The sequence below is a fragment of the Mytilus trossulus genome, chromosome 7, assembly GCF_036588685.1.
Source record: "Mytilus trossulus isolate FHL-02 chromosome 7, PNRI_Mtr1.1.1.hap1, whole genome shotgun sequence".
Lineage (NCBI taxonomy): Eukaryota > Metazoa > Mollusca > Bivalvia > Mytilida > Mytilidae > Mytilus > Mytilus trossulus.
Genome location: NC_086379.1, coordinates 59,181,871 through 59,208,510, shown reverse-complemented (window position 1 = coordinate 59,208,510; position 26,640 = coordinate 59,181,871). Strand labels below are relative to the sequence as shown.

Here is a 26,640-nt window from a genome sequence, read left to right as displayed (position 1 = left end):
AACATGCAATGCTCTTCAACTTCGTAGATAAGCCTTTTGTAGACGAACGAAACGCGCGTCTGTCGTAAATACAAAAGTTAATTCTGGTATTTATGATGAGTGTATGTACACGTATCGCTGCTTGAATGAAAACAAATTTCACAACACTGGTAACGTGTACAAACAGTCTATACAAATCATAATTGATATAAAAGAGGGACGAAGATACCAAAGGGACATTCAAACTCACAAATCGAAAATACACTGATAACGCCATGGTTGAAAAAGAAGAAGACAAACAGACATTTATTACAACTCGAACACAACATAAATATCGTCCGAGTTGATTAACAATATCGAGTTTTGGGATGACAAATTAGTAAAATGAGTGAATAGGTTGAATATCAATCTTGGATTAAAATAATGAAAGAAAAAAAATAATTATTAGATAGCTTTTCTTTCCTGACATATTGTCTAAGATACCTTAATTTTGTTTGTCCGTTTAAAATATAAAACAAATATATTCTGACCAAAAAAGAATTTAAAAGCAATTATGTATTTATGTTTCTATAAATATGGCTGAAATAAAAAGTCTTCAAATTCATAGTGTTCAACAAAAAGAGGAGTAATAAGAGCAATTGTCTGGTCCCTGAAAATGCAAAATAGTATAATAATTCAACACTAAATAACCGTATAATTTATAATGATAAATGGACATCGTGTTATGATGGAAAACTTTAGTGCATAAAGTTCACTTCTGATTTCACGTGTCATTAACATGTCACAATTAATAAAATTGATATACTATAGCAAATGAACTTATTATTTTTGTTTAAAATGGATATGGAACATGACTGCTTTTTGATTTTCAAGGTAAAAAAAAGTGTGCTCATCATACATTCACCTTTTGAAGCATTTTATGAATGAGATGAATGCATGTCATGTTTTCAATTCATGTATGAGTAATGCATTGATGATGAGTACTGAAGACATCGCTTTACTAAGGACCTTATACTTTGACTGTTCTATTATGAAAGTGTAATGTATCAAATATTTGGAAGCATTATATCATAGTATCTAGGATAATTCTCATTTGGAGGGTATTAATATATTCACAACAAATCATACATATATCAGAAAAGCAATCTGTGTACAAAACTAGTTTATTGTGAAAGGTATTCCGTCTTCTTTCTTTTTGTATATAGTGTATTGTTTTTACAGAGTGTAGGTTATCTTTGCAAATGACTGTATTGTTTGTTGAACATCTTTATAACCAAAATACTGTAAAAAGTAACGTAAAGCAGGACACCGCTGTCATCAAACCTATTGGTGTCAAACTTAGAATCAGTGCTCTGAAAAACCAATCTGAAAAGAAAAAGAAATTTAATCATTTATTTCAATATATACGAATAAAGTTAGCCATAATACAAATGCCAATGGAATAGTAACCGAACGACCCAAAAACAAATAACATGTCGAAATACGGTCTTCAACAATTATTATAGACATATATCTATTAAATTTGTTAAGCCCTTTATCTTTCCGAGTCCAAATAAGAAAAGTTTCACTGAGATTATCAAGAAATTGCTTTTGATTCTCAATCCGTTAATGATTACATATTTTATCTAACGATGTTTCTGACATCGCACGGTCAGTAAAACCAAATGATTAATACTTTTGAAATCCATGCTGCGACACAGAGACTTAATGTTTTCAAATAAAATATTTTCTCTTACAATGTTGAGTGTAATATATAGACGAAACACGTGTCTGGCATATCAAATATTAAGCCTGTTACCTTGGATAACTATTCGAATATAATTGTGGTATCGAAACGTGATATTGAATCTAGTGTGTTGACCTCAAAACGATTCGTTTTTATTATTTTTAACACCACAAACCGCCATTTATTTGAAAATGTCGTTTTGTTTTACGAAAATAATTGATATTGATATTTAAAACTAGGTGAAAGAAGTTTAAACAATGCAATTCAAAACATTAATTAAAACATAACTATATGCTATATATTTTCTTAGTTTAAGAAATGACAATATTTACCAGGTGGAACATATGGCACAATGATTTTCACTTCTGTCAATCTTAGAATTAAATAACTGTACGACGAACCATATGGGTCTTGACAACATACAAACACACGATACGAATCAATGTCACTGTATTCAAATGCTGGTGCTGCTATGGTATATAACCAAAAACCAGTAACATTTCCTAAAAAAGTATTTATTTATTCAACTGTGATATTACTTTCATTATATATATAACAAATATAAACCATAATTTCAAACTTCTGATAAATTGGTTCAGATTTGAACCTTCGATTTATATTTAAAAAATGTGAATTGACATTGTATACTAAGTCACCCCTTTGGTATACATATACTATTTTATAATTCAGAGGTGGATTTTAATTCCAATTACTTGAAAACTGTCAATGGTCAAATACAATTTTAAGCTAGAGAGTATTAAGGACCCACAAGTTTTGCCAAATACAGCTGATCTAAGGCGTCGGAAATTCGAAGTATATCTAAAACATTCAAGGTAACAAATCATTGTGATTGTTTTGAATATATATTTGCTACTATTTTGACACTAAATAGTAGATAAAGCTGAATTTTTTTTGGAAACTGGACATTTGACAGCATATTTGATAACTAGTGTCTTATTGCAGATTTTGCCATTTGATTAGGGACTTTCCGTTTTTAATTTTCATCGGAATTCAGTATTTTTGTGATTTTTCTTTCTTATACAGAACAGTGGAAAAACTGTTAGTCGTCTCAAAATTAGGAAGGTAACTATTCTTTTTTTGGTTCTGAAATATATTTGAAAACTTTGTCACAACAATCATATAATCTTGTAAAATATGAAATGTTATTTATTTTCGTTTAAATGTTTGCTTTTATGTAGTCAAAGATCAAATATTTTTTTCTTGATTATATTGATTGATTATTCTTATTCTGTTCAAGTGTTCTGCAGATAAAACTACAACCTAAATATTCATTCGATTACTTTGAAGGTTTTTATGGTAATTATTGTTATCTTCTACCATCCAACAGTAACTATTCAATGGGCTGCATTGTAAGTAAAAAGGCGTGTACAATTTGAGTTGGTTTTGTCAAGACTTATTTTCAAAACATTGTGGCTATTTACGAATAAACCAACAAACATTTTCATAAAAACAATCTTGTAAAAAGTGTAAACACGAAACAGTAGTAGTATTCTTAATTCAAAATTTTCTTAACTTTTCATATTTATTATCTGAAAGAGGGATGAAAGATACCAGAGGGACAGTCAAACTCATAAAACGAAAATAAGCTGACAACGTCATGGCTAAAAATGAAAAAGACAAACAGACAAACAATCGTACACATGACACAACATATAACACTAAATAATAAGCAACACGAACCACACCAAAATCTGGGGGTGCTCTCAATTTTATCTAAATGATAATACATTTTTTTTTAAATATTTGTACACGAAGCATACCATATACATCAGTTGTATTTTTCAGCTCAAAGTTGAACGTATTAGGTAAAGTGAATGGCATGGTGCAGCATATTTCATCCTTGGTAGCATCTGTAACATTGATTTGGAACAAAGGAACTGCCGTTTTAGTCGTCTCAAGTATTTCAATGATGTGAGGAAGGTTGTTAATAATAGGTGGCTAAAAGAAAATAAAAGATAATGATTGGTGGCTAAAAGAAAATAAAAGATAATGAGTGGTGGCTCAAACAAAATAAAAGATGATGATTGGTGGCTCGATCAAAATAAAAGATAATGATTGGTGGCTAAAAGAATATAAAAGATAATGATTGGTGGCTAAAAGAAAATAAAAGATAATGATTGGTGGCTCAAACAAAACGTTAATGATGAGTTGCTAAAAGAGATTAAAAGTTACTGATAAGTGGCTTAAAGAATATAAAAGTTAGTGATGGGTGTACAAAAGAAAATTAAAATTACTGATAGGCGGCTTAAAAAACAATAGACGGCTAAAAGAAAATAAAAAAATACTGATAGGTGGCTAAATGTAAATAAAAGTTAATGATGGGTGTCCAAAAGAAAATTAAAAAAGTTAAAATGGTAGGTGGCAAAAAAAAACTAAAAGTAAATGATAGGTGGGTAAAAGTAAATAAAAATTCATGCTTTGTGGTTGAAGAAAGTTAAAAGTATCTGATAAGTGGCTATTTTTGTTTTTAAATTTATGATATGTGGCTTAAAAAGATAAGTTTTACTGTAATATGATAGTTTTATACAGTTATGTTTCATTTAATTAGTTAAGTTTGTTAAAAATGTTAGTATCGATCTAACTAACTGAGTTAATTACACATTATAAAACTTACAAAACAAAATTATTTTTTTTACTGAAACCTTTTTTTCGGGTGATGAAATAGTACATACTAAAACTGTTTATCTTTTGATAGAATATATAAATTGTCAATTTATTAGAAAATGTGGACCTCGTGAGTTATCGTCATAATCACAGTTAATAGGGATATTGAATTCCTTTTTTCTACACATTATAAAATACAAAGGGTACATAAAATTCAGAGCTAAAAAGTTATTGTTTTCCTTTACTTTATGGATAACATTTGCTATATAATATTTATGTTATCTAGATTAAATCAATTGTCGGATCCACAAAATTGAACGAAAAAAGCCAATCTGCGCATGAAAACATCAGAACTTTCGAAAGACCCATTACATATTTTTATTTATAAGGAAATGTAGCTAAACGAGTGAACAAAATTTTCAAAAATAAATAACTCGCTTGAAGCTCTTTCTCATGATGACAAGAAGATGAGAACCTTAACTATTGTATGAGTTAACAAGTAGAAATATGCTAAAATGTATCAGTAATGGTTTACTTTTATAAATTGAAACTGAGATAGAGAATTGTCTCATTTTCACTCATACCAAATCTTTTAATATCTAATCTGTGCCAATTTACAAACTTACACATTTTACTAACCTCGTTAATAGAGTTAACAGTAAGTAGATATATGGTTACATGTATCAGTATCCACTATTAATGATTTTTAATGACCTCTTTATGAGAATTAACAGTAAGGACCACATTAGATATATGGTGACATTATCAGTACGCATACGTTACTTAGTTTACTGACCTTGTTTTAGTAGGTAGCAGTAATGTAACAGTAAGTGTAAGTAAATATGAAGCAGTACCCATTATTTTCTAAGTTTACCTTAGTCGTAATTGGCATATTTTTTTGAAATTTTGGATTCTCAATGCTCTTCAACTTACTTGTTTGGTTTTTAAACTATTTTGATCTGAGCGTCCCTGATGAGTTTTATGTAGACGAAACGCACGTCTGGCGTATTAAATTATCAGCCTGTTACATTTGATAACCATTTACAACACTGGGTCGATGTCATTGCTTCTGACCGTTTCGTCCCCGAGAGTATCACCAGTCGTGTAGTCAGCACTTCGGTGTTGACATGAATATCAACTATATGGTAATTTTCATAAACTTCCAGTTTACAAAATGATGAACTTTTCGAAATATTAAGGATGGTCTTATCCCAGGCATATATTACCTAAACCGTACTTGACATAACCTTTTGAAATTTTGGGTCCTCAATGATCTTCAACCTTGTACTTTTTGGCTTTGTTTTGATGCATGTTAACATGTATCAATAGTATTAGTACACACTTTTTAAAAAGTTAACTAACCTCGTTATAAGAGTTAACAGTAAGGGTAACAGTTGCTGTATGCTGACATGTATCAGTACCTACAATTGTCACAACTTGTGGTTTATCCACTCCTCCTGGTGGCCACTTCTTTTTTAAATCAAGGGTCACTGTCAACATAAAAGGTTGTTTGAAATTAACAAAAAACTATAAATTCGTTGTTATGATTAAGCAGACATTGGTGTTTAAAGTATCATTTTAGCATTTGCTACAATGAAATGGAAGCTCGGTGCAAAATAAAAATGAACAAAACAAACCCCTAAAATATTTATGTCCGGATAGCAAAACTCATTAAAAAGTACACAACGTTAGAATAATGAAATAGAATAGTATGTTTATAAAAATTGTGATGTTCGATTGATATAAGAAGATGTGGTATAAATGTTTAAGGCAAATGAGACAACTTTCCATCCTAGTCACAATTTATAAAAGTAAAGCATTTTAGGCACAAGTACGGTCTTAATTACGGAGCATTTGTTTACAACGAACAGCAAGCTATAAAGTACCCCAAAATTAACTAAGGTTAAACCATTCAAGCAGGAAAACTATCGGTCTAATCTATATAAAAAACGAGAAACGAGAAACACCTATGAACCGCAAAAACAAACGAAAACTACTGAACATCAGATTCCTGACTTAGGACAGATGCAAACAATTGCATCGGGTTTACACATTTTAATTGTACCAAAACCTTCATCCTTATCTGAACCAGTAATGTAAAATCATAACAAAGAAACACACACTTAAAAATATCAATTGAAATGGCTTAACTCAACCAAAAAGACATATTGACACAAGTGAACATACTATGAAAATATTAATCGGAACTATGTGACAATGTAAATACAAAATCAATAAAATAATGGATAAACAATTAAAGTAACAGTAATGTATCGCTGAATAATGAAAAATAATTTCAGAAAAAAAACCCAACAGTAACATTGAACCAAAATCAGCCATTTGCAATATTATAATACACAGGTTAATAAAAATAAGTTTGTAGTTAGGTATACAATTAAAATTGAGAAATGAAATATTCATGATACGAAGAAGTAAAAATGTATAGTAATACCAAACACTTATTAAAGCTGGTATATAACTTCATTAAAAGATTCTGCATGCAATGGTATTATAATTGCCATTATTGTAATACTATTATTTTATTTTGAATTTGTGCAAAATACAGATTTGATTACTCCGTTCTTAAAAAATATGCTTTTACAGATGTATATCTAAACACGAAACAAGCTGTTATAAAATGGCGTTCTTATAACACTTTTAGCGCAAATTTCAGTCTAATCATGAAATATTTGCAGTTATTGAGTTTGAGTTTTTGTCAAAATTGCCATGATGACCATTTCTATATTTATTTTGAAATTCAAATAGCCTGGTATTTTCCAAATAGAATAAAAAAAATAATTATTTCACATGTAAACAAATCCGATACCAATGCGTGTCAAGAAGTTAAGTACATTGAATTATTTACTTCATTTCCATTAAAAACTCCATGGTCAACTGATTCAAAATAGTAAAAAATACCCTTGAATTGATTGGTAATTAATGCGATCGATGAAATGTCCGGATAAAAGCTATCAAAATCGGATGATGTACATTTGACGTCAAAAAGCCGCGAAGTCAATCGATTATCTTGGTATCTGTATTGAGTCACAATATGTATGAAGATTTTAGTAGAGTGTGTGCTGTGTTTGTATTAAGAATTGAATACTCTTTTTAAAATTCATTGGGGAGTAAAAAAATTGACCGAAGTAGATTTTGTATGAAGCGCGATAGCGCTTGATTTTAAAAATATGCGCACGGTCAACGCTTTTACAACCCTATGAAATATCTAAAAGAAGCTTTCAATACATATAATTACATTGTTTCGCTATGATAATGAAAAATCGATTATCATTATTTCTCTCTTTACGGCATAACTTGTCCACTTTTTTTGTGATAGCACGTGTCATTATGAATGCTAAACTTCATTGGGATTTGAAGGTGAATTTTAGTATGACGAACAAGCGTTGTTATCCAATCAAAATTACGGATTCTTTTGAAACATACATGTAATGTAATTATTTAGATATGAAGATGTGACTGAGCAGATTGATAGACACAAGGAATATATACATAACCAGGACAAAATCAAAAGGAATACAAAGAAGAAAAATCCAGTGACAGGTTGATCTGCCTGCTCAAAAATCTCATCACGTGGTCGTCTTTTAGTGTTATCTGTCATTGTGTATCAGGCATTTAACCGTGCTTTTCTTTAGAACTATTCTAGACTCTCTCGTTTGTGTAGAAATGTGAAACTGTTTAGAAAAACTTCTACCAAAGAATTAAATGGAGAAGTAAAAATGAAATTGTGGACAACTGACGATGAATTGATATCTTTGAGTCAGTCCTCCGATACTTTTGCCTGATCATGAGGTAGCAAAGATTTTAATGTAAATGACTTCCTGATCAAAAGTATTTAATGTATCTAGTAAATGAACATTTCATAAGCTTACTCGTATCCACGTTTAACTCCAAATGGTCGAGATCCCCTGTTACTGTAAAACTGTAGTCTTCGAAGGCATCAGGATCTTCAATTGTAAGAAAAATAGCTGATTTACCTACTGCAGTGTTCTCTTCAAGTTCTGTTTCGTTTTCATTCGTCCTGATAATAATTTCGGTGTCTACAATAGAAATGATCAGCTTGTTTGTTGAGATTGATACCAGACAAGGTTAAGAACTATCTAGTGTCAGAGTACACGGAGAAGGTTGTGTGGAACCGTTATTGTAGATAATATATATGATTTGTCATGATAAGTGTCTTGAAAATGATTTTATTTATGTGTTTTATATTTGTTTTTCGTTAATTTTTTGTACTTAAATTACGCCTTTAGTTTTCACAATTGTTTTTATTGTTATTTCGGGTCTTTTATAGCTGACTATGCGGTATGTGCTTTGTTCATTGTTGGAGGCCGTACGGTGACCATAATTGTTAATTTCTGTGTCATTTTGTCTCTTGCGGAAAGGTGTCTCATTGGCAATTATTTCACATCTTCTTTTTATTTTTATATTTACTCAAGTTATCCTCTATTCTTCTTTACCTGTTGTAGAACCTATTTTTATCCATGCATATTTCCTTTGTCGCATTGACACATTCCACATTTCCTTTCTCAATTTTATATTTCGTAGCTATTAGACATACAATTTTACAACTTTTAAAATTATATATTATAGACACGCTATCATAATGATGTTTGGATCTAAAGATTAGTGCATAGTTTTTTTTAGACATATTAGAGCTAATTTTGTTATACACGTAGAAAAAGACTTTGGATAGCTTGCTAAATTTGTAAATGTATTTCTGTGTACAAAGTAATTTGAAAAACGTCAAATAAAATTGAAATTCAAAGATTATATACAGGTAAAATATATATAAGCAAAGCAAACAAGACAACCAAAGTTTTACTCTACAAGCATTAGGAAAATAGCTCTTACAGAAAATCAATATTTATGATCTATTGATAAATAAATTGCTACCCATTTACATTCAATGAAAAATTTACCCAATGAAATAATCTATGATCGGGACTTGTATATCTGAACGGTATGAATATGTATTATATCTTCTTCTTTCCGCCAACTCTTCCAATTTATTAACCAATTTTAGCCTATAGAATCTCAGTATTAAACATCCTCAGTAAACCAATCAAAACTAACAGTTGTTACGTAATAATTTAAAGATGTCATGTTTATAAAATGATGCTTAAAGCTAAATGCATCGATCGTGATACGAGGCAATGATTGTACACTTGACTGTTATGATGATAAACAATCGGATAAGAGTAAACGATTTTACGTCAAGTTTTGCTTCAATTCTTAAGCTTCATAGATTAAAAACACGCTTCTTAAAATATACTTGCTATTTTTTGTTGTAAATTTTAGAGCCCATGCTTTATTAGTGAGAGTGGATGCGCTCGAAATGTCGATCGTTTCACCAGATTCCAGTCCTCCTGAAAACGTTACTTGTCTTGTTGACTGTGGACAGTCACTTCGTGTAGTGGTTGCACATGTCGAATATGATATTATGTTGGCACCAGACGAGTACCTATAGATTAAAAAGTCTTAACTAATGTATTCTATTTAGCATATTTATATATGTATATTTTAATGTCGTGATAGTAATGACGTCACATAATTTGTTTATATGACAATTGATACTTCTACCGCGGTAAACACCATTTTGATTTCGATAGGTCGATCTTTTTCAGGGTAAACCCCGGTGTTTTTTTTCTTTCTCAGTGTACACTAAATTTGATTCAAACGTAAGTGTACATCATGTTCTGTCATTTAAGAATAGTTATATTTACGATACTCAAGTTTAGACCAACTTGTGTCGCCTTTTTTCCCCGAGACCTACCGGGGTATATCATGCGATTATATTCACGGTAGGTATGGTTGTCCTGCGAGAGAACGTACTGTGCTGGTGATTTGGTCCTGACGGGTGCTGGTGGGTCCTGATTCTGTGCTGGTGGGTTTGTTTACATTGTATCAGAACGGCAATAAAACGACTGTTTTGTTGCTTAATTTTTCTCTGATGTGTCATAAGTACCATGCAAAGTATATTACAACAATATTATATTGCAAAAGTCGTGCAAGTTCGTTAAACGGAATTGTCCTGACGCTGTGCTGGTGATAAGAAAAACGGTCCTGGTTCTGTGCTCTTATGTCCTGGTTCTGTGCTTTTATATTTTAGTTAAAAATGGCATACATTCAAGATCATTGATGCTGTACTATTATTGACTTATTAGCTGTTGTCTGCTTTCTTGAAATTGACATTATTGTGGATCTGTTTACTGTTATTATGAGAGAAAAAATACCCCTATTTTTTATTTTTATTTTAAACTAACTGTAATCTTATTTATTGGCCTGTTAATGGAACCCTTCTTGCCCCCTTTTAAGGTAAGAAAATATGTTTTCGATTTTCGGGATTACGATCATTTTGCAAGATCATCAAAATACGTTGTAATTTATACAATACTTATATACAGTAGATGCATGATGTGGTATGTTTGTTGTCAATGGACAAATTTCCATAGGAAACCAAAGGAAGTATGTGTTAACAACCATACGTCATCGTACGACCTTCAACAATAACCCATAAAATAAAAATGTAAAAGGTTTTGCATAAAAATGGAGAGCAAAAATATAGAACAAAAGACTTTCTGAGCGTTTGAATCATGTTTTTAGCAGCTTAAAACATTTTTGTTTGTGAACAATTGAGTGTTGACTATAAGAATGACAATAGTATTGCAGGTTTATTTATTTTTTTTGGGGGGGGGGGGGGGATAAGTTAGAGCGAGGTTACAGTGAAAGCTTGGAATAGTTTCCCGTAAGATTTAAAAGTTGTATTGTAAAAGAAAAATGTATCTTATAGCTATTAAGAATCACTTGCTGTAAAACACTTGCTGTAAAAAAAAAATTGTCTAAACGGTTATCAGGTATTTTTTTTTTCGAAAGTTGGATAGAACACTAAACAAAATTCACTATTTTATGAAAGGGCAGGCTAGAATATGTCAGAGAATGAAGACGAGATAACATAGAGAACACTAATAAAATTAAGATTTCTTAGCTTTTTTCATTTCAAAATAAATATGGTTGATAAAGAATTACGGGGGAGGAAGTGAACAATGTGTCCTTCTTTTCTATATATAAATATTTTTCATGAATAAAAATAAAAATAAAATGTGCCTTGATTATGATTGAAAATGAGTAAATGGAAAAAATACCCAACTAAAATACACTTTTATTTTAATATTGGTAATTTCACTAAGCTTTTTTAAGTTTTGTGTGTCAAACAAACCATCTCTTAGTCCAGTCAATCTAGCATCTAGCATTAATTTGACCCTAACCCGAAAGTAATTGCAACAGAAGATTTTTATGTTTCAATCTTTAGCATTATGCCCCAAACATACACAGAAAAAAGTCCCATAAAATCTAACTTGAGGAAGACTAAAAAAATCACCATTTAAAATTCCTATGGAGATCTGCACTGATAAGCGAGATAACTCTTGCAAAAAAGGCAGAAATATCTATAAAAATTGATACAAAATTTTAATTTTACCCCTTCTATTCATCAGAATGTATTGATTCTTTATTTTTTAGCGGTCTTTAGAGAATAACAAACAACTCTAAAGGTGTTTTCATATCTTTTATCAAGCTATAATCTAGATTTCATAATTCATTAGTTGACCATTTATTGAATTTTTCAACATGTCAAGGTAAAGAATCTCAAATTTAATCAAAATAATTAAGCATAAATTCTTCTTTTTGTGGTTTAAAGTTTCTTTAGATAAGTAATTTGCTGAAAAAATATAATATACAGATATAAACAAGCCGGGGTGGGGGTTCAAAGATGCAAATTAAGTAGTTATATCAATATTTTATCTTTTCGTGTACGGTTTATGACCCCTCCTGTGGCCTGTCAATTCCGAAATGTGCAAACTGCAATAGTATCAAAACAGCAAAGACAATGAATAATAGAGATATAGTTTTGTACATATATCAAGGGGAAACTTCTTGCAAAGCATTATTATTTATAGTTCATTATGGTATTTAGTAGAAAAAGAGAATTTAGTGAAAATAAAATCACTATTTTTGTAGAAAATTCACAGACCTTTGTACAGAGATTTTTGTTATGTTTAGCATGGGATCAACACAATGGTTCAGTACCGAGTAAAAAAAAATCAAAATGTCTATCTACCTTGCACATTTCAGAAAAATCAGATCAGATAACGAAAATGGTTCCAGCAACATTTATAAGCAATTTAAGATTGTGACCCTCAAAGTTTCCATTCACCACAAATATTCTCGTTACAACGAATCATTTTAAATACAAAAATACGTGTTGCATGCAGCCTTTTGTTTATCTATTAATATATGTATACGGATAAAGTTATGAAAGGCAGCAGGGTTATCAGGGTGAGGAGTCCATGTCATCTGAAATAAATGCTAAGCATAGATCTAGAAAGCGACATATAATCATGACATTAAAAAAAGTCTCTTCTTTTCGACTTTTTTCGAACAGATTGACACATAAAATGAATAATACAGTATTGTGGAATTTTTATATGTTCCTATGCTTATGTCGTAACTACAATATATTTTCCTTTTCACGAATGTGACCTACCGAATAAGACTATTTACCTGGTTTGTAATAACATAAGCAACACGACGGGTGCCACATGTGGAGCAGGATCTGCTTATCCACCCGGAGCACCTGAGATCACCTTCATTTTTGGTGGGGTTCTTGTTGCTTAGGCTTTAGTTTTCTATACTATTATTTGTCTGTTTGTCTTTTTTATTTTTAGCCATGGCGTTGTCAGTTTATTTTCTATCTATGAGTTTGACTCTCCCTCTGGTATCTTTCGTCCCTCTTGTTCAAGTTTCTAGTGTTTTATAACAAGCTTAACACAAATAGATAATGTAAGCACCTTTTTTTGTTTAGCAATTTCTGTCTTATTTCTACAACTACATGATACAGTCTAATATTGAGCAATGATACAAACACATTATAAGAACACAAAAAAAGATTTTTTAAGGATATGATTTTGGTATAAAGAGAAAAGTAAGATTAGAATTCAAACCATTCAGGTGTCCTTTCGTTTTAGGACAATGAGAATAAAACTAAATGTTAGGTTGATGTTTATAAATTTAATTAATTTAAACTGATACATTTAGAAGATAAACTTTAATCCCCTGGTGCAATCAGGTATGTGTAAAAAAAATAATAACTTGTTAAAAAACCGTGTACAACATGTACATACCATGCAATTTTATCTCCTTCCATGATAGCAATATTTTCGTCGGCAGCATTATCATAGGTAACCAAGGTATTTATGTAAGTGTCTAAAAAAATAAATGACACTAAGTAATCTGATGATAAGGTGACATCATCTTGAATCGCAAATAACAACAAATGATCAGTTCGGATAATAAAATAAGCAAAATTAAATCCGATGGAGGAAATATGCTATTCATTTTTTTAGAATTTTTATTTTAAATATAGCATTTGTATTTCATTTAACAACAAATTATCGGCTCGGATAATGAAATAAGCACACAATAAAGAATAAATCGGAAATTTACATTTTTGATTTAAATGAAATATGGCAGCTAATTAATTGTCGTGTTTTGAAGACTATAACACATTATGTATTCTCAGAAAAGAACAACCAGTGCAAAAACACAAAAGTGATACATTTCCCCACACAAAATATAACAGAAAAATTAGAACAATTTTACAAACATGCTGTATAAACCATATGTAGTGTAAAGAAATCAGAGAACTATATTTTAATTAGATTGCTAAAGCATGAGATAACTATTGTGGCATCTGACAATGGAAGGTAGAAGACAGTTTTATTCCGATGACGATTCTAAATAAGTTCACAGATTCTACCAGACCTGAATTGGTTTAAATTATTGAGATAAAAGTACATGCTTATTTTCTGAATTTTTCATCGAGGAGCCGCACGTAAGACTTGTGCAGGCTACGTCGGTTCTCTCGACCAGCGGATGCCGGCAAACTTTACTCTCGGTAAAAATTTAATTCTATCAAGATCATTCCATAATTTCCAGTCTATACAATATAGACACTTAGGACGAGCATATTTAGCAAATAATATAATAAAAATTCATTAGGCAGAACCTATGTCATTTTAACTTCCCCCCAAAAAAAACATTAATATACCTGGAATAATAATTGAGGTGAACCCTACAACTCTGTAAATATTGGCATTTGTAGTACTTCGTAATACTCCGATCTTAAGTGTGCCGCTGGCTTTGACATAAAAGATCCAGGATGTAATCACTCCACAACATGTTATTTCCCATGCCGAATCCATTAATATCGTTATTTTACCTGAAATATGCACATCTCTGTATTGAAATGTTATCACATTTTCATAATTAATTTCACAAGATCTATTTCATTCAACTCTAACTCTTTCTAAAAATTACAAGAACAATTAAATTTGCATACTCCCCTAAAAGAAGGACTCATTGGGGTCTAAGCGTGACTCGGGATTGCCGATTTTTATGTAAGCGTGACACGTGAAAGTTAAATTATCGTGTCGTCATAACGGGAAATGAAGTCTAGTGGGACACGGGAAATTACTAAAAAATGAGAATTGCTTAATTACGTACATAAAACTTGTAAACGTGATACGGGAATCTGATAAAGCAGTAAGCGGGTCCGGGATAGGAACCCCCAAATAAGACCCCACTAAAAAATAAAATGAAAATAAAGAGTATTTTCTTACCTGTCGCTTTGTCTGCATTAGTGTTTAAATTTTCTGGTTCATCATAAGTAAAATAGTTCACATCACAAACTGCAAAAAGTATGAAAAAGTTTTAGACGATTCGATAGAAATCAGTGGCGGATTCAGAGGGGGGCGTAGAGGGCGTACGCCCCCCCTTTGCTCGGACTTTTTTTTTTTTTTTTTTGTAAAATTATTTATCAGACTAGACTTTGTGAACTTTGCCATTTCCTAAGTATTTAATTTTTATACGACAATTCTTTACTTATAAAGATATTTTTCGGTGGTATTTACTGATTGTCAAAGTCATGTGATTTGCTATGGTGGAGTTGACCAGTGCGTTGAAAAAACGGCACACGGTCATTTTGAAATTAAAATTACAGTAATAAACATTGCTTAGGCTGAGGATGTCATGACAATCAGGAAACCTTCAAAGCAACACAGGATTGAGCAAACACGTATTGACTTCTATTTCACTATTACACCAAACAGAAAGTAATATTTAGTAAATACTCTATAGACTATTGCACTCTCAAGAAAAAGAAAGTTCCACAATATTATTTACCTGTTTAACCCCAAATGCACCAGCTTATTTTATAAATAACAAAGTTGAATAATGAACCCCTGTCATCCCGCCGCATTTTTGCGCTTGTTCCTAGTCAGGAGCCTCTGGCCTTTGTTAGTTTTGTATTATTTTATGTTTAGTTTCTTGTGTACAATTTGGAAATTAGTATAACGTTCATTATCACCGAACTAAATTTGTTAAGGGACCAGCTGAAGGACGCCTCCAGGTGCGGAAATTTCTCGCTACATTGAACACCTGTTCGTGACCTTCTGCTGTTGTTTTTCTGTGGTCGGGTTGTTGTCTCTTTGACACATTCCCCATTTCCATTCTCAATTTTAGTATAAACTCTAGAAAAATTTCAGATATTTGAGAGAGAAAAATTGACTCTGATTCTTGCCTTAAACAATAATTCTGAACCGTATCTGGATTGAAAACAATAGCCTTGTGCAGTTTTTTGCTATTAAAAACGAAAATTTCCAACAAAATTATTTAGCATGAAATGAACATGATGAAAAAAACGGGCGTAGTTTTTTTGTGGCCGGGGTTTGCGTGTCTGACTTGAATATCTGTTTCGCCGGACTTATGTATATTGAATACGTTGTAACCTGCCTACTGGGTGTGACCTTTATGTCTCCATTTGTCGACCATCATTCTAAATTCGTTGTCATTTCAGACACTTTCGTAATCTTTGGGTAATTTGGAACCCCTCACTTCGGTTCTCTAAGTTATGTTGATTGAAACATATCAATCAAACAATTTGATAAAAACTGCTTGTTTGTCTTTTTTACATTTTGTAACTCGTGTTGGTAGTATTGTAATCGAATGTCCATGTCCATAAAAAATGTCCAACCCTTACACTTTTAATACAGCAGTTATGAAATAAATACATGCCCCAAGCCAGGAACCGTTTAAATTGTGCATATTACACTTATTTTATGTTTTTTAGCCGAAAAAAGGTCCCAAAATTTTTTCGCCTCGCACCGCTCGGCGAAATTTAAAATCTTCGCCCCCCTTTTCAAAATCCTGGATCCGCCCCTGGAAATGTCCAAGAGAATAAAATCATCTCAATTTTAGGATCATATAAACTTTAAGTTTAGTACTGTAAGGCTATTTGCTTTCGACAGACGGCGATTACATATCTATACCTGGCATTTGTTCAGTTATATATTTATTGGCGAAGAACACTTTTATTCACACGATGTTTTGCTTGAAATCGGATAAAAAGACCCGTTAGCACTATTTCGTATTTATTTCCGTTGGACGCAGTATTTTGTAATTTTTAAAAGAGTTTACAACCTCACGGTTTGAAAAGATGAAGTCCCTGTAATTAAAAAGACATTGAGATCATATCTATACTTTAATGTTTCACATGCAGTCTTATGTTGAAGTAGCATTATTTTCTATACTGACGGTATATACTATATACTAGCTATAGATGTACGTTGTGTATACGTATATAATCGCATACATCCATTTTGTAGTTAGTTCTATGTTATTTATATCGGGAGGTATACTTTTTCAAAAGGTAGCTTCAATAAAAATATTATATAAATTGATAGAATCTAAACCTCTGCTAATAACTCCTTGCGACAAAGTTGATATATGAATTATGTAATATGATAATATACCTTTGATTAGGAAATAAACATATTTGATTTGATTTATAGTTGTTGCTACGTTTAACACATGTATGAAATAAGAAGATAAGGTATGATTGGCAGTATAACAACTCTCCAGAAGAGACCAAAATAGCATATGAATTAACCGTTTGAACTAAAGGTCACCGAACGGCCATCAACAATGACCAAAACTCTTATTGCACTGTCAGCTATAACAGACCCCGAAATTACAAATGTAAAATATTGAAAACAACACGTCATTAATTTCTTGCGTCCGAAGCGCTTTTCTGGATTTACCTTCATCAGGAACGCTCAAAGCCAAAAATTTGAAATCCGAAGATGTATAAGTACCGAAACCGTTGAAGAGCTGTATGTCAAAAATGCCTAAAATAAATAGCCAAATTCATCTAAAGCCAACTTTGCCTGAGGGAGTTGAAACCTTAGTTTCTTAATAATTTATAAATTTATAAACGGACAAATTTTAGTAAAGTTTGTTGAATCATGTAAAGTAATATAAAAGAGAAAAATAGATAGATACAAAGCAGAAAGACATTTAACGAAAATCACAGACCGGACGTGGCAGGGTATTCATATCATTCCCATAATACACAAAAGAGGTAAGAGTGCTCGATGTTGTATTTATATGCTTTAATCTGTACAATTTTAATCGAAAAGTGTATCGCAAGAAAAACGAATATGTTTTGCAAGCAACTGATCTTTCTTTCGCTTATTTTGTATGAGGGAATAGAATATAGATTAGTAAATTATACTTTCATAATTAATTTTGATAAGTTACATTCAACCAATAATAATTTTAAAAATATCAACACCAACTTCCGCTTATATTAACATTCTAACCATGAACGTCAATGAAAAACTAGAAACCGACAGCTTTCTACTTACTTACCGAACTCGAACAAATATATATCTGAGAGGGTGATGCAATATAGTGTTAACCATAAACCCGTTTGGAATGCTTTATTAAATGTAATATACAGAATTTTAGATAATTGTCATTTAAATCTCAAAATCATGGTCTTTAAAATTATTGATTTTAGTTCAAAATATTAAGTTTACAATTGTGGATTTTAATTTTAAATCTTTGTCTTTAAAATTATTGATTTCAAAGTCAATACTTTTTTTGTTATTTCTCTGGACACAAGGATAAAATATACCTCACAAAAAGGATACACACAATATAATCGAGTCCAGTGACACTAATACTCATGGTATTAAAAAGACAAAACCAATGGATCCCGAATGGTCTTTTTGGAAATTAACATTGAGCGTTTCGGATCTTTGTAATCATATCGTGGACATATGATATGTATTTTAATCAGATTGGATATAAGTATACTTACAATAATCGCATGTGAAGACAGCTGTAAAAGCTTCTGCTTCTGTTAAAAAATTACTCAAAGAACTTATCTTTATGTATTTAGTTGCTGTCTGCTCAAGTTGTCTGTCAGTGTAGTAATTTCGATGTGTATAACCAGCTTCAGCATCGTATATCCTAAGATCAATAGTGTCTGGTTTTTCTTTTCCTGCTAGGGAGTATGTATCATTGTTCTCACCTATTGCTATCATAAGACAGTAATTTGGTATATCTGGTCTATCCCCCTTTGTTTCGGTAAATATGTCTGTCCATACATATTTCAAGTTTTCTATTGTTTCTACACTTCCGGATCCTGTTTTACTTGTGAATTCATCTAGAGCATCATTTATACCAGTAACTGTAGTTTTAGTTTTGAAATCAAAAAGTTCAGTCGGAGAAGTCCCATATATATGACAGGAAAAACGGGTTTGCATGTACCCAACACTAAATTTTGCGACAACTGCCTTTGCAAAATCCACCTGACCCTGCTTTTTGCCTGTTGTTGAAACTTGGTCATCAATAACGAAATAAAATGCGATGTCGTATCTCATTGGAGCACATCCTGAAACAAAGTTTGAAAACTGCAGGTAAGTATGCAAACAAAATAATTTTTTTTTGTAAGGTAGCAAATATCATTTACCATAATTCAAATCATGCCATATAGTGTTTTTTTAATGGTATGTAGTACTCATCATAAGTTGTGTGTTCATTATTATTGTTTTAAATTATGGGCTATTTATTCGATAGTAAATAGTTTTATCAGACTCCCATGTTTCATTTCACGCGAAGTTATCTTTTTGTGACAAATCCATTCTGTAGTATATATATATTTGATTTCAATGCCAATATCAACCTTATACCTGTAGGGTGCCAAAAGATCCTTTATGCTATAAGGCACGCTATTTACAAATTAATTAATGTAAGAAAAGAACAGCTTTATGCGACAGATATTTCAATTTTTTTTTAAAGTTTTGCTGTGCAACATAAATTAACAGTGAGACAAGAATCTATTAAGGGTCTGTTACACCTTAACATTGATGTCACATATAAAGTTACAGACGATAACATTGAAGGAATTATATTTTTTACACACACACATGTAAGTAAGTAGTATTTTTTTTTTTATTATAGTGACATGTGTAATCACATTTCAGTAAAATACAATTATATTAAATACACAATAAAATACACCCGACCCATTGGGTCTCCAAGTCACTTTCAAATCATAAAACGCAATTCTTTTATCACGGATTTCAAACAAAATAATGAAAAGTAAAATTAAGCTTAATTCAAAATAATTATAATTAATAGTGAAAAATTCAAACGTATATAAAAGAAAAAAAAGTTATTAGAAAATCGATTTAGTAGATTTCTAGTTGAATGCATAATAAATGTAAGTCTTTAGATTGTAACGCTACAATAAAGAGTCAAAGGTAAGCATGGATTTTGTGGACGCCAGAGACTACAAATTTGTGACATCTTGAAAGACTCATAGAATCCCTGTTTGAACGTATAAAACAAAGTTATGCCATCTACTCAAGTTCTATATGTAAAATAAAACGAAGAACTCAATGTATGTATTCATGTAGGACCTGATGCATTCAGTATGTGAGAGAAAGATATTCAGCTTAATAACCATCGATTATTTTACAAAACCAAATAAAAATTGTCCTTTCCCGTCATCGATCTAAGAAACAACCTTGAGGAGCCTGTAATTCAGTGGTTGTCGTTTTGTTTATGTATATATTATATAAATAAGGCCGTTAGTTTTCTCGTTTGAATTGTTTTACATTGTCTTATAGGGGCCTTTTGTAGTTGACTATGCGGTATGGGTTTTGCTCATGGTTGAAGGCCGTACGGTAACCTATAGTTGTTAATGTCTGTGTCATTTTGTCTTTTGTGGATAGTTGTCTCATTGGCAATCATATCACATCTTCTTTTTTATATTTTGATGTTGATTTCCAAATCACAGAAGGCAACACCGCATGGGACATCACGACAAGAAGGGGGAAACGGAGAACTTTTGGATCCACCAGATCCATACTTGAAAACATTATTGGCTAATAATGAAAAAGACGAGAAAAAATACAGGAAAGATAAAGAATTACCAATTATACATCACCATTTTTTTTAAATTATACAATATCGGCCAAATGGACGTTGCAAAATCTTTAACAACTAATTTTGTTATTTTAAAATAAATAATCTTAATTTTCATTCAAACTTTGAATTCTTAACAAAGCACCAACATTCATGTTCAATGAGCAAAACATTTTTATCTACACCCGATTTCACCTGAAGAGATGCACGCTCGATGAAGCTAGTTTGTCTTGCGAATTTTAATCTTTTGACGCAATGTTTTATGGACTCAAATATATTGTTATGTCATGTTTGTATGTTAATACACAATTTATTGCTAAAAATATTGCATCTCTCTTCAAAATGGGGTGCTGAAATTACACTGTAATCAATTTATAATTTTAATCTTCCTACCGATTTCTTTTCATGCCGGGGACCTGTGTACCTTACCATATGGTATAGGTTTCGTTAATTGTCGAATTCCGTGCGGTATCGTTTAGTTAGTGAGATCTCTGATGGATAGTTGTGGAGTATATTCACATTTATTTATCTTTATATCATTCTGCCATGTTTCTGTTTGAATGAAAACGTAAGACAATTTAGCAATGAAACCCCCTAGTTTATTCAGAAAGCTTGGTGGATATCTAAACATGATGTTTGTAATTCAGTTATATTCCCATTTTAAGAGTTTAATAGACGAAATGTTGAGAGCAACCATAAACATCCTTGCATAAATAAAACGCAGAATAATGCTGTTTTTTTAATCTATCTCAAATAAACATTTTATTCTTGCTGAAACATTCCAGATCTGCATAAAAATAGACGAACAAACCCTTTAAATCATTAAATTTGACATAAGAACAAAGGTATGTTACTAACCTCCATTTGATATATCTATATTTATGACCAGAAGTATCCCTAAGACGAAGAAAGTTACCATTTTTCTAGTACTCATTTCCATGTCGTGATTAGGATTAGGTGTTACTTAATAAACTCATAATTCTTTTATCTTCAGAAAAATCTTTCTGCTGCTTAATCTTTTACAAATTAAATGACTAATTACAATATATAATGACACTGTATTAATGATTCGTCACCATATCGATACTTATTAACAAATTTGAACTTCAATGAATTAGTTCGTGTCATTTAAATCGCTATCACAATCGTTCATCTTTTTAGTATATATGTAAAGGATGATTTAATTGTTGTATTTTGTTGCCATTTTGTAGTACATGTATTACATGTATTGAACGGTGAAGCAATGTCAGCTGGATGCCTAGGTAATTGTGACATGTATCTATACGTGTACCTATTGGAAGTGTCTTCACCATTGTTTTCATACCCGTTCATTCCGTACAAGATCTTTTAGAATTTGTCTTTATAAATTCAGAATTACCACATGCACTGAACAGAAAAAAAGTATTTATATTGATTATAAAGAATGATATAGAAAAATGCAAGGAAAAAATAGCTTGAAAGATATCTAGGGAAACAAAAAGATGGAAAAAAATAAAATTATAAAAATACCGAACACAGCCGAAAATTCAAAACGGAAAGTTCGTAATGAAATAGCAAAATTAAAAACTACAAAAACATCAAATGGATAACAACTGTCATATTCATCACTTGATACATGCGGTTTCTTATGTAAAAATTGTGGATTAAACCTGGTTTTATAGATAGCTAAGCGTCTCACTTGTAGGACAGTAGCAATACATTCTATTACAGTCACACAGATGTGTGGACAGAACAAACAGACATGTATAATAGGGGAAATTGTGGTAAATTGGGAAACAGAAGTCAACATTGTGTTATAATCTTAATCACTATGGAAACGACACGTGTTAAACTTCATGCGTCAGACGTGCATTTCGAACGCTAAGTGCCGAATATTTGAAGCCAATGATGTATAAGAACCATAAAGAGGCAACATGGACAGAACATGTTCTGCTTTGTTGATGGTACTTGTAATTTATGTAAGGACAATTTTAACATACTTATATAATTTGATAATGGCTATGAATAAAGGCAACATTAGTATACCGCTGTTTGAAATTAAAAAATCGATTGAGGAAAAAACAAATCCGGGTATTAAACTAAGACTAAGGGAAACACATCACATATAAGAGGAGAACTACGACACAACAAAAACACAACACTAAAATGTAACACGCACATAAATGAACTATAATCCCACAATGGCTATTTTCCTGACTTGGTACAGGACATTTTTACTCGGAGTTCAGTATATTAGGTAAGGTTTGGATTGTTGGTCTGATACCTTTTTATTTCTGGAATCTTTAGAGTAAATATAAAAATTTGATCAAGTTGAGCGGCCTTGTTATGCCCCATTTATGAGCATTATGGTTTCTGGTCTGTGCGTCCGTTCGTCTGTCCGTTCGTCCGTCTGTCCAGCTTCAGGTTAAAGATTTTGGTCGAGGTAGTTTTTGGTGAAGTTAAAGGCCAATCAACTTGAAACTTAATACACATGTTCCTTATGATATGATCTTTCTATGAGATTTGAAATTCCCTCATTTTTACGGTTTATTGAACATATAAAATGGTAGTGCGGATGGGGCTTCCGTATACTGGGGACACATCCTTGTTTTATTATGGACTGATCAAATGACGTGTTGACATTCTTTATTATTTTCTTTAAGTTCCCAATTTAATTTGATGCAGTACAGTCTTCACCAATATCAGGAGTGTAGAAATTAAACTCATCATAGATACCAGGACTAAATTTAGTATATACGCCAGGACGCGCGTTTCGTCTACAAAAGACTCATCAGTGACGCTCGAATTTAAAAAAAGTTTAAAAGGCCAAATAAAGTACGAAGTTGAAGAGCATTGAGGACCAACATTCCTAAAAGTTTTACCAAATACAGCTAAGGTAATCTATGCCTGAGGTAGAAAAGCCTTAGTATTTCAAAATATTCAAAAATTTGAAAACAGTAAAATTTAATTTATAAATATAACCATATCAATTCATTTCAGCACAAAAAGTGCTGACTACTGGGCTTGTGAGACCCTCGGGGAAATAAATCTCCACCAGCAGTGGTATCGACCCAGTGGTTGTAAATAAACTCTTCATAGATACCATACAGAGTTAAATAAATGGGGTTTATAACTTATATACATTGTATTTCTGTTCTTTAAGCTGACCCGTTCACTTTAACCCATCATTTCCATATCAGTATAAATGAAAAATAAATTGCGTTCTGGTGCACATACTACACTCTAAGAATAGAGAAATACAAGTGAACTAAACTGTATAGTATATTAGATATGAATATTAATTTTAAACTTACAACTTTGTATTGACAAATAGTCTTATCAGTTTTAATATGACATTATGATTCTTTTCCTGATTAGAAAATAAATATGAAAGAGTAATATGGACTATATTCTCTCCAGATTGTGCATTATTACGTAAAAAAATCAGCAAATAAGCGATATGAGACCTCTCTCTTTTTTTACCACCATTTCCTTTTTCAGTAGCTTCTAGAAACCCAACTGTTTAATATTAAAATAAGGTAATAAAGCATGATTGCCAATGCGGTAACTATACAATATGAACAGTAAAAATACCCTGTATAGTTTATATTGCGAGAAAAAACGACTCCTGTGGGTGAACTCTTAATTCTGACAACTTGAACAATTCATGGCTTAAATGAACATTACATTGAACAACAGATCGCATGACTAAGCTTGTTTGTTTGGGATATCTAAGCTTCACAAAATTCCGTACAAAAAACGGTACATTGCCGGCTCATCTGCATGTTTCACTGAAGAGTTGTCAATTAGATTAACTAAAATTCTGTCCGCAGTGAAACAGGGTCCTCTGTGAAACTGTTTACTCGCGTAATGGTAATAACCATATGTGGATTCGTAAAAATTCCAAAGAACTTCTGAGTAATTTAAAATCTCAGTCCTTTTCTGAAATGAGTTCTACCAAAACTTTTCATTTTTCAACCCTGTATATCACCATTCCCCATGAATGAAATTAAAATATCGCTTAAAAGAAATAATCCACAATGCCTTTCATAATAAAAATGGTAGCATACGCTATAATTTTTCCCACTTTGGGATATCATAAGGCACATTTTGATAAAAGTGAACAAAAGGGTAAAACATGCTTCTCAGAGTAACAAGTGATCAGTATGCAAGAGTTTCGTATCGACAACATATTTGCTGAATTTGAATGTAGACTTTTCAACAAATCACCGGCATTCCTATAAGAACGAACTGTGCACCTCTCCTTGTCGACCTCTCTAACATTCACAATATCGGACTTCCTTCAGACACTTGCAAAAAACAAAAAAACAGACTACATAATTTCACTTTTAGATATATTGATGATGTTCTTTCCATTAACAATCCGAACGTTTCTGATTTGGTTGCATTAATACACCCCACAGAACTAGAAATCATAGAAACCACTGACATGGCTTCCTCCCCCTAATTTAAGAATGATACCTCTAATTTGACATACACAGTTATCTCAACACCCAAATTATGACAAACAAGACGATTTTGTATGGGATATACATTTTCCAACTTATTCGATATTCCAGAGCGTGGGGTATGTCAAAGAACGTCTCGTCCTTTTTCTAAAAAAAATCATCGGAAGGTACCAATACCTTGTTGATAAATATTCAGTATCAACTTCCACTCTAAATAAATATGTTTAAACTGAACTGAACCTTGTTGATAAATATGCAGTATCAACTTCACAAATAATACAAGATGGTCTAGGTGTATTATAATAGATTCTGTGTACTGACGTTGTTTATCAGACTTAATAACGTGTTATATTGTTCTTTTATTTGTCTTTGATCTATTATTAATATCACTTTTAATGTTCGGTCTGTTTTCGGTGATGCCCATTTGACGTGGCTCGGTACTTATATATCTCGTCTATGTGTTTGTATTATTTTTCCTTTTTGCTGGTATAATTTGTACGTGCAATGTTTCTTTGGTACAAATGATGGGACTGTACTCTTAAACATTCTGCTATAATGTTTTTGTTCTATTAAAATGCCATTATGTTAATGTTTTATTATAATTTGGAAAATACTTTGAACTACTAAACTTTTTTTATAACGATGTGATGTTTCTACATGTAATATCTTTCCTTTTTGCAAGTGTGCTTTGTACGTGTAACTTTTTGTGTTTCTTTGGTACATATGACGTGGCTATTTACTATTAACATCCCGACATTATTTTATTGTATTATTATAATGCCATTATGCAAATGTTCTTTTATAATAGCGAAAATACTTTGAACGATAAAATTATTTTATATCTCTTCCTGTTTGACGTAACATTCTAAAGTCAAACACGCGACTCTCAGCTGGAGTTGATGTGATCCTTGCCATGCCATCACAGGACTTCAAATATTTGGGTTGATTTTAACTACATATATATGTAAGCAATGCATGTGGTAGTTAAATTATATATACATGAGACAATATCTGAAAAGATCTGATTTTTGGCAATAAGAAAAAAACAAAAAATGTCTTTAGACCCGGTATTTTAATAGCTCAAATCGGAGAACACACATTGAGGATATAGGAACTGTTAATTCAAACAGTTGCTGTATGTGGTAACAATGGCAATTTAAAAAATAGTACAAAAACATCCAGTTCTTTCCTGTTACCAAAATGAATCAATTTAAAAAGTTTCTAATGGGAATAAGGAATAAGAAATATACTAATGTAGTCAGATATGCCGGTAACATGAAAGAATCTTGAGTAACAGGACAACGGTAACCGAACAGAGTTGGTAAAAGAAATGATTTTTTTCTATAAAAAATGCTTTATTTTATAGTTTAAGAAAAATACATCCTTTCAGATTGATCACAATTGAAAGATAACAGCAAACAATGTCATTTTTCCTATGAAACTGTATTTGCAAGATAAAAAAATTAAATCTGCCTAGATAATGGAAAATTCGAAAATAAATTGCTTTCTGTT

The 26,640-nt window shown here is 31.5% G+C and overlaps 1 protein-coding gene across 1 annotated transcript; it reads right to left on the bottom strand.

The window, feature by feature from the left end:
- Nucleotides 1–1,124: 1,124 nt before the first annotated feature.
- On the bottom strand, nucleotides 1,125–21,651 carry LOC134725421 (uncharacterized). The gene is made up of 11 exons (XM_063589226.1): nucleotides 21,539–21,651; nucleotides 18,567–19,142; nucleotides 15,025–15,093; nucleotides 14,454–14,624; nucleotides 13,528–13,609; nucleotides 9,625–9,809; nucleotides 8,221–8,388; nucleotides 5,693–5,820; nucleotides 3,487–3,664; nucleotides 2,038–2,208; nucleotides 1,125–1,344 (listed from the first exon to the last, which is right to left on the bottom strand). Exons 1-11 carry the CDS (start codon nucleotides 21,618–21,620, stop codon nucleotides 1,247–1,249), a joined length of 1,908 nt encoding a protein of 635 aa, XP_063445296.1. The 5' UTR covers nucleotides 21,621–21,651; the 3' UTR covers nucleotides 1,125–1,246.
- Nucleotides 21,652–26,640: the final 4,989 nt, after the last annotated feature.

Bases quoted from the DNA above. Each gene is read 5' to 3' on its own strand.
- LOC134725421 (XM_063589226.1), bottom strand. From the start codon at position 21,620: ATGGAAATGAGTACTAGAAAAATGGTAACTTTCTTCGTCTTAGGGATA. The intron at 8,389-9,624 runs GCAAGTATATTT...TTTCTATTGTAG, and splicing joins AAAATTTACAACAAAAAATA to ACACCGAAATTATTATCAGG. The intron at 3,665-5,692 runs GTTAGTTAACTT...ATTTTCTTTTAG, and splicing joins CTGTTAACTCTTATAACGAG to CCACCTATTATTAACAACCT.